This window comes from Syngnathus leptorhynchus, chromosome 14 (genome assembly GCF_054491065.1).
Source record: "Syngnathus leptorhynchus isolate UIUO chromosome 14, UIUO_Slep, whole genome shotgun sequence".
Classification (NCBI taxonomy): domain Eukaryota; kingdom Metazoa; phylum Chordata; class Actinopteri; order Syngnathiformes; family Syngnathidae; genus Syngnathus; species Syngnathus leptorhynchus.
Window position 1 is genome coordinate 10403299 of NC_141208.1, and position 9704 is coordinate 10413002.

Below are 9704 nucleotides of genomic sequence, written 5' to 3' on the forward strand. Positions count from 1 at the left end.
CCACCGTGATCAGACCCACCACAGTCGCGTCGTCGGCATATTTCAGCACGCGGTTCCTGCTGTAGGTCGCAGCGCAGTCATGCGTCAGCAGGGTGAAGAGCAGCGGACTGAGCACGCAGCCTTGAGGGGCCCCCGTGCTCAGCGTGATGCTGCTGGAGACATTGTCGCCCACACAGACTACTTGAGGCCTCTGACAGAGGAAGTCCAGTAGCCAGTTGCAAAGGGAGGTACTGAGGCCCAGCTTGTCGAGCTTGCAAATGAGACGCTGTGGAACAATGGTGTTGAATGCAGAATTGAAGTCCACAACCAGCAATGTCACATACGAGTCCCTGTTCTCCAGGTGGGTGAGGGCAGTACTCTGTACTCGGTACTCTGAGCTGCCGTTCGGTGCATAGACACAAACAACAGTCAGGACCTGTCCCCCCACCCGAAGGCGGAGGGAGGCTACCCTCTCGCTCACCGGGGTGAACCCCAATGTGCAGGCGCCCAGCCGGGGGGCAATAAGTATGCCAACACCTGCTCGACGCCTCTCACCGTGGGCAACTCCAGAGTGGAAGAGAGTCCAGCCCCTCTCGAGAGGGCTTGTACCAGAGCCCAAACTATGTGTGGAGGCAAGTCCGACTATGTCTAGTCGGAACCTTTCTGCCTCACACACCAGCTCGGGCTCCTTTCCAGCCAGAGAGGTGACATTCCATGTCCCTAGAGCCAGCCTCTGCAGCCGGGGATCGGACCGCCAAGGTCCCGGCCTTTGGCCGCCGCCCAGCTCACTATGCACCCGACCCCTTTGGCCCCTCCTATAGGTGGTGAGCCCATTGGAAGGGGGACCCACGTTTTCTTTTCGGGCTATGCCCGACCGGACCCCATGAGCGAAGGCCCGGCCACCAGGCGCTCGCCTTCGAGCCCCACCTCCAGTCCTGGCTCCAGAGAGTGGCCCCGGTGACCCGCGTCCGGGCGAGGGAAAACTACGTCCATATATTGTATTCATCATAAGGGGTCTTCTGAGCCGTGCTTTGTCTGGCCCCTCACCTAGGACCCTTCTGCCATGGGTGACCCTACCAGGGGCATCAAGCCCCAGACAACATGGCTCCTAGGATCATAGGGGCACGCAAACCCCTCCACCACGATAAGGTGACAACTCACGGAGGGGGAAAGCATCCGTTGTTTATTCAAAGCAGGGCTCCGCATTCAAAATGTGGAGCTAAGGCACAAAACACACCTGTTGTTTTTATCCACATTCAAATGAAAGGTATTACACCTTTAAATATCACGTTATTGACTTTAAAATGTGCTGTTTCTATATGCAAAGTGAAAAAAAGTGTTAGAAATCAGATTTTGACATGAAAAACACAAATATTTGAGATTTTATTTTAACCCCATATCACCCAGCCCTTTTTGCATTTGGGTTTCATTATTTTAACTGTGTTTGTGAAAACGTGAGCTAATCGTTAAACTGGAAATCCCACTCGACTTCGGGCCCGTCGTCCAGACGGATGATGAGGTAGGACACCAGCTGGAACAGGTTCTGCCACAGGCCCAGGAAGACGTATATGTAAAAGTCACTGATATCTATTTGGCAATAGATACCCGAGTAATTCAAATCGCACACGCACTCAAATCTGTTAATGTAGTTAAGGCAAAAGCCTCCGTTCATACATGGGTCCGAGGCACACTCGTCCACGTCCTTCTCGCACCTGCAGCCCAAACAAAAGAGTATCGTGTCATTGTTTCACCACAATCTATTGATCAGATAATGGCGCAATTTAATCAATGATTCACCCAAAATTTCCTTCACTTTACCTAAAAATTTAACCAAAAACAAAGTTAATCCTACTGATGCATGTCTTACCATTGTCCTGAGAAGCCATGTAGACAGAGACAATTGTTGTCTTCTACCGAGCAATTCCCTCCATTATAGCAGCTGAAGTTCCATCTTGTACCGCTACATTTTGACGCAGGCAGAAGAGGAAGACTTGACAGCACCCCCCAAATAAAAGAAATACAAACAATAGAACATTTTATATTATCTTACATACACAATCATATTTTCTTTCCCAAAAAAATTGAATATAGGAGGAAGTCAGAGTACCTGGAAAAAACCTACCGTAATTTTCGGACTATAAGTCGCGTTTTTTTTTTTCATAGTTTGGGTGGGGGGGCGATTTATGTGGGGTTTTTTTGCAAAAAAATTTACTTGATCATTAACACATTACTTACTAGTACAGTTGATCACCTCACATATTATTTTTAATACACTGAAAAAACGAATAAAGCAATTCACACTTTAAAGCACAATATTCAAGTTCATGAAACAAATAAACAAAACAAAAAAAAACAACTGAAAAAGAAATATAGTTATTTTCAAACTAAACTGAACGAGGGTGATTTAAATTTCACCATTGGCCGTGACGCAACAACTGGGAGGGGAAAGCGCTGTTTTTTTGAGTTTTTAAAAAGCACAGGTCTGGTGAAGAGAATTTAGTGTGATGTAAAAAAAAAAAAAAATACAGTAGGGGCAGCAATGCAATTTAGGATGCAAGCTCTGCTTGTGATGGACAGCATGCGAGCACACATCACGCCAGACATGCAAATCACGAGTCCGACGGCGCGCGTACGCGGCATTGTTTACACGATCGATGATCAATGTATTTTATGATTTGGAGTGACACAGATGGTTTGATAAACGTGTTATTTATGTAATAATCATTTGAATAACTCTGAATGTTACGTTAGGCCCGTTCTCAGCCTCTCGTTTGTGTATGTCACGTTAGCATACCGTATCGTTTAGCCTGTTGTTGCTGGTTCGTGTCTTTTTTTGGTGTTGGATTTTGACAAATACATTTGCCCCAAAAGTGCGACTTATACTCCGGAGCGACTTATATAGGTTTTTTTTCACGTTATTGTGCATTTTATGGGTGGTGCGACTTATACTCCGGAGCGACTAATAGTCCGAAAATTACAGTACTCAAGAGCTAGTAAAGTTAGAGCTAAATGGGCTAACAGTTGTGCTAAAAGCTAAAATATGAAAAGTATTACCATAATTTTCGGACTAAGTCCCGTTTTTTTTTCATAATTTGGGTGGGGGAGGCGACTTATACTGAGGAGCAACTTATATGTGAATTTTTTCACAATTTTTTTCACAATTAAAAGAAAATAAGTGAAACCGCGATAAACGAACCGCGATGTAGCAAGGGATTACTGTCATTTGAATTTCAAGTGACGTCAGCGGCGCGGCAGTTGTTTACATAAAGGACAAAGATTCGATCATGGAATGACGAAGATGACGAAGGGCCCCACGTACTACCGGTATCATTAGCGGCTTTTTTTATAAGTGACATGAAGCACAAAGAGTTTGAAGGATTTAATGATTTGGAGTGACACAAGGTTTGAAAAACTATTATGGCTTTTACGCATGGAGCTCTCTTTCACCTCCATGGATGGAAGTCGGGGGCCGGCGCTCGGCCGGGTGGCTGTCCGGGGACGGTGGATGGGGCTCGGACATGGCTTTTACGCACGCCTGGTTCTATTCTATGGAGCTCTCTTCCACTTCCATGGCTGGAAGTGCCACCTCCGGGTATGGAAGTCCACGCCGCCACACGCCTGGAAGTCTACACCGGTGCTTGGGGCCATGTGGCGGTGAACTATTTATGTTATAGTTATTTGATATATTTTATTTCGTGTAGCAACTTGTATATGTTTTTATCATTACAGTTCAGTAGTTGTTGGCTCGTTGAACTTGTTAAATAAAGATCCGTTTACTAAACCCACGTCTTTGCTTGTATTTTAACGCTACAATATAGTTATATCTGTGGAATAACGACGAGGCTGACGTCAGGGCGCACGTGCGGCGTTGTTGACGAAGGATGAGGAATTTGATAGATGGATTTAATGATTTGGAGTGACACAGATGGTTTGATAATATTATTGCTTCTATAATAGTTACTTGATATATAATTTATATGTTGTTATATGGGCCTGTGGAATATTTTGAAGTGCAAGCGTCGTCAGCGGCGCGCACTCGGCCGGCATTGTTGACATGGACGATCGATGGATTTAATGAATTGGAGTGACACAGATGGTTTTATAAACGTGTAATTTATGTAATAGTTATTAGAATAACTCTGAATGTTACGTCAGGCCCGTTCTCAGCTCTTCGTTTGTGTTTATGTCACGTCAGCATACCTATCGTTTAGCCTGTTGTTGCTCGTTCGTGTCTGTTCTTGGTGTTGGATTTTGTCGAATAAATTTCCCCCAAAATGTGACTTATACTACGCAGCGAGATTATATATATATATTTTTTTCACGTTATTGTGCATTTTATGGCTAATGCGACCTATATTCCGGAGCGACCTGTAGTCTGAAAAATACGGTACTTTTAGTAGTTAATGTTGAGGCACTTACGGCTTTGTCTGGATGTACCATGGAATCTCTGGAATATTCACACTGTAAGAGATACATTTTCATTAGCACAAGTGGTCAAGATATTTCAGACTGATGGAGTGTCGTTTGAGCTTTTATTCCATATCCAACTTAGTTTTACGTCTTCGTTATTAGGCCAATTTTGGTATACAATGATTTCACCCAACATGCTTCCGCCTCTCTGGCATTTCTACGCCAATAGTCAAACGAGACAAATTTGACATCGTTATGTAAGACCAAGATGGATATTTAAAAATATCATCAAATGGCTTCCCATTCATGTTCAAATGTTGCTGTTGTTGAACTAACTTGCAATATTGGCCCATCAGGTTCTGGGGGCAGAGACATGAGTAGTTCTGGACTTCTCTGAGGCACGTCGCACCATTGCTGCAATTGCTGGTCTCACAAATATCCAGCTCCATCTCACACAGTGGCCCCTTGTACCCTTGCTCACACATACACTGGTACCCCCCAGGAATGTTGCTACATTTTCCGTGAGCGCACGGCTCGTCTGCGCAGGGGTTGCTCGGTTCTTGGCACGACGGACCGCTCCACGTCCAGGGACAATTGCAGCGATGCAGGTCGAACAGATCCTCACATGAACCCTGGTTCTGACAAGGGTTGGGCGCGCATACGCTCGCCCCCCAGCAGCCGTAGTGTGGATGTGCGTTGACGTTCAACTGTGAAAACTTCTCTTCCTGAGGCCTGACAAGTTTCAAGTCTGTGTCCAAGTGGAAAGGAAGAAGATAGCCTCCAATTTCTACAGGACCTAAACATCCAGAGAAACTCACTGCGGAGTCCAAACTCAGACCACCTAGGAAAATGTCAGCTCCTTGTGAAAGAAAATCCAAATCTCCAACACCTAACTTGGACAGTTCTGCTCTACTTCCATTCACATTTCTGATCCACTTCGATAATCCAGTATCCTTGCTGAGCATCAGATAGTGCCACTCACCATCACTGACTGGACTCTCACCGTGCCTGACGGAATTGTTGTGGTCCACTCCAGCATAGTGCTCCACAACCACTTGGGAGTCCTGAAGGGAGACCGTGATATATTTGGAGCCCCTTTGTGCATGCAAAATAGTAGCAGTGGTCTGTCTTGTGCGGAAACTGAAAGAGACACTGGTGAGGCTGACAGAACGGTTGTTCTTCCCATTGTTCCGGTAGTGCAAAATTCCACTTTCTGGACGAATTGTTACATTTGAAAGACCTATAGGAGGGAGGAAAAAAGGGGAATATTAAAACCTCCGAAATTTTCATTGATCAAACACTGTGCCCTGAAATTTTGAAGAAGCTCAAAGGAAGTTCACCTGGTGCAGTTTAGGTTCATCCTGAATTCCACCCCAAAACCGAATATCTCAAAATTAAAATGAGTTGGCCAGGTAAACATGTGACATCTCCTGCAGGACTTGTCAGCGCTAACCTCCACTGGCATGTGTGGGTAGACTTAATCTGACCAGGGATTAGTGTGTTTTAGAGGAATCCTATGTAGGATCCCTGTTTCAACTCCGTTCCCTCCCGGAATTAGCCACTCTGCAATTGATTGGTACCGTTCCACCAGTTAGTGGACCGTGAAGACCATATACGCTTCACTCTCGAGTTTACAACCCAAGATGAGATACACTTATTCAAAGTTTGGCCTTCATTGAAGTATTTTGTCTTTCTAAAACAGTGTCTTGCTGTTAATAACATATTTTCTTTATCTGTCACTCACACTCAAAGCCACGTGAGCTCTGCTGGCATACAGTAGTGGTGGGACAGGGAGACAGCGCACACCATTTCACCTCCTCACAGCGCTGTCCTGCCGTGTTGGGCGGGCAGTTACAGGTGAAGTCATCCCACATGGAATAACACACTCCCCCATTGAGACAGGGGTTAACCTACATCAGATAAAAAGATCAAATCAATCTTGAGGTAAATGACCAATACCAGAAATTGATGATAATCCTCTATTGTCCGTGATTTACCATACAGGCGTTGTCACTGCTGCATCCTGGTGCAACACTTGTCAGCTGCTCCAATTTGTAAGGTTCCACAGCAGTTGTTATGGGATAGAATTGAAGTCTCTTATTGTTCATCCTCAGATCCTGGATACATCCTTTAAAGTAGCCTCCAAATATGGCTGAGGCTCTCGGGTCCGCCAGTCCACCCACAAAGACCTGGTCCCCCCGATTGGCCCAGATGTGTCTTATGGGTCGAGAGCCTTGAACCTGGGCCGACTGAATAATGGTTGCCTCTAGACCATCCAGCTGCACAGTCACCAGATGAAAATGGCCGTCACTGATCACATTTTGGCCGAGCAAGGTCTCAAAGTTGTTGACTTGAATTTTGACTCTGCCCTGATCCAGCCAGAGGCGAAGGTATTGACTGGTGCTGTTGGCTAGGATCAAGAGGAGGCCTCTGGGCTGCTTGGTTCGAACGAACATTGACATAGTCAAAGTCTCTCCGGGGTCATCGTCTATTGAGAAGACGGCATAACTTTCCAAGTGTTTGCTCCCAAACCGTGCAGTGATGTACTCTGAAGGGAAACGGACGCACATTATTCTGTAGCATGGAGCAAAGATTGTTCACAAAATACAATAGCTCACAAAAGCACACCCATTCATGGGACAGCGCAAAAGAAATGGCACTATTAACATTTATTTTTCCAAGATCTCAGATGTAGCGTGATTCAGTAAGACTCTTAATTAATTCCAGATAAGCTACCCAAAGGCACGTTTGTGTAAATCCTCGGGTGTTCCCGAATGCCTCCTCATTGCATGTGACTAAGGTCTATGCTATTTCTACCAGTAAGCTTCTTTAATGCCCTCTGACTAACCTTATGATCCACACCACAGGATCATAAGGTTAGCTTTCTGCCCATCCTGCTCACACAGGCTACAAAAAATAACCATCAAGTCTAATATTTACATTGTAACTTGTTTTGTAACACAACGGTAACTTATTCGCAAGTCTTAGGTTCTTCTCCATAAGCATTTTCGTTCGGTCATTATCTTAATGGGGTAGGAAAGTTCCAAAGCAAAAAACTGAATCTGTAGTAACACCTCACCATCTTCACAGTTCCTCCCCTCGTAGGGTCTGTGACACTCGCACAGGTAACTCCTCCAGCCCTGGCTCACGCAACGGCCTCGGTTCTGACACGGTCTGTCGTTGCATTTGTCGTTATCATTGCACCCCATTGTCACGTTTACTTGAGCGTCGGAAACCTTCGCCGGCATAACCGGCACGACAAGATGGGAGTCCACGAGCACATCTCTTAAGCAACCCAGAAAAGCATGCGGGTATTCTTTTTTGTAATCTGGAGCTGCTCCTATGAAGAGGCTTTGATGTACTGTCCCGGGTTGAGGGAGAGCGGAGGCTGCCTTGAGAACTTGGACCTCGGTTTTGCTTTCCGTGGAACAGTTTCCTTCAGAACAGATGAGGCGGATCAAACTGACCACTCCGCCGAGTGAGGCCTCCAGTGTGTGCCATTTGTTGTTGGAAATAAATTCTGGTAGCTGCTGAACCAATATGCTCGATCCTTGGTTCTTCAGACTGCGTAGGCACAGATGTCCATCCGTTAGCTCGACACTAAGAAGGAGGCCAGCCACTTTGCGTTGCAAGAGAGTCCCAACGAGTCTTTCTGTCCGAAAGCTGAGTGTAACATTCAGAGAGGGTTCTGGGTCAACCAGATGAGTCTCTATGTACATGTAACCTTGACTCTCAAATGAAAAAAACGTGGAGGTCTGACATTTGGAGCCTGAGAAACCGGCAGGGCAGATGCACGAGTACGTGTGTTTGCCATGTACGAGTAAGGGCGAGCATATTCCATCGTTTTCGCATGGGTTGTCATCGCAACCTGAAAGTGGAACAGTGCAGGTCTGCCCTCCATATAGATGGCCATGTTGGGTCTGTTGGGAGCAAACACATGTGAAACCACCGCCAAAGTGACTTTCACACACACCACCATTTTGGCATGGTTCCTGTTCACATCCGGTGGGGATATCACCTTCAGAGAAAACGCCTAGAAAGACAAGATTGCATCATTAACACATTCTGAAGTGAGTCGAAGTCAAAGTCAAAGTGAGTTCAGTTGAGTGGATACAGTGTTTGTATCTCAAGTTTGTGCTCATAAATCAAAGGAAATTAGGTCAAGTCCACACTAAATTTTAGGCATATTGAGTCTGGTCATTCCTTGGTTGAGTAAATACTAAGTCACATTATATATTCTTGTTTGGTAGGGGTGTAACAAAAATTGATTTGTATTGTAAAATTGACTTTGATTTAAAAGGTGCCAGTGCGTTGAATCGAATTAAACAATATTAGATGTCCTTTTCCTTACAAAATAAACACCTTTTTTAGAGACACACTATGTACTGAACATTATCAAGTGTATACCAAGACATATCCATATCTGCCTACCTTTGAAAAGCCACCATAAAATCCAAACATACACGATGATTTTTAGCATTGTCCTCAAATCGTCCAATTTAATAGCTATTCAGAAATATTTTCATTTTACACCAAATCCAGCTGGGGAATTGTATGTAGCACCATCATCTTGGCTTCTCTTCCATGCATGCATGTGTGCTCAGCGGCACGCTGGTATTGTCACAAGCCAAGATTGGAGAGATTAAGATAATGCAATTACAATGTCTTACACTTTAATTGTGTTGGCAAAGGGAGTGCTCCAACCAGTAGGCTAATTTGAGTGATCCCTCTAAGGAAGATCTGACTGTGAACTGTATTAGAAAACAAGGTCTAGTTCAATGGAAACAATGAATGTAGAATTAAAAAATAAATTCAAAAACTGACTCACGGTGACATTTTTAATGTCATCTATACATTGCATTTTAGTTTAACTAATTTTTGAAATTATAAAGCAAGAAAGGCAAATGTTTTGATTGATTAGCAGTATTTCCCTTTTTACTTTAATTTTTTTAAGCAAATGTTTTGCACTCTAGTATTTAATCAGGGGGTTGAATGTGAAAATTTTAGATGCAGTCAAGATGAGAAAATAAAAATGCAAGATTTTTGAATTTCTCATATTTTCTTTAGCCGCATGCACGATACCATACACTTTTTTTTTAACTGTTTAGACGCCTTGTCAAAACTGACCCGGTCAGTATTTATATAACGACTACATTTCCCAAGATTCCATAGTAGCGAAAATGGCGTCAGTCATCTGTCTTTGTGAGAGTCTTCCTTCGTATACGTAGAAATATATTTGGTGTATTGTAAATACAACCATTAATTTAATATGTCCTATTGTTTATTGGATTTTACAAGTCATCACCCTTTTAAAA

At 44.2% G+C, this 9704-nt stretch overlaps 1 protein-coding gene across 1 annotated transcript; it reads right to left on the reverse strand.

The window, feature by feature from the left end:
* Positions 1-835: 835 nt before the first annotated feature.
* On the reverse strand, positions 836-8872 carry LOC147046622 (protein crumbs homolog 1-like). The gene is made up of 8 exons (XM_085929217.1): positions 8821-8872; positions 7469-8422; positions 6387-6937; positions 6134-6299; positions 4726-5629; positions 4399-4440; positions 1847-1969; positions 836-1691 (listed from the first exon to the last, which is right to left on the reverse strand). Exons 1-8 carry the CDS (start codon positions 8867-8869, stop codon positions 1439-1441), a joined length of 3042 nt encoding a protein of 1013 aa, XP_085785343.1. The 5' UTR covers positions 8870-8872; the 3' UTR covers positions 836-1438.
* Positions 8873-9704: the final 832 nt, after the last annotated feature.

Bases quoted from the DNA above. Each gene is read 5' to 3' on its own strand.
- LOC147046622 (XM_085929217.1), bottom strand. From the start codon at position 8,869: ATGCTAAAAATCATCGTGTATGTTTGGATTTTATGGTGGCTTTTCAAA. The intron at 6,938-7,468 runs GTGAGGTGTTAC...GTTTCCCTTCAG, and splicing joins GGGGAGGAACTGTGAAGATG to AGTACATCACTGCACGGTTT. The intron at 1,970-4,398 runs GTAAGTGCCTCA...GGTGCTGTCAAG, and splicing joins TGGTACATCCAGACAAAGCC to TCTTCCTCTTCTGCCTGCGT.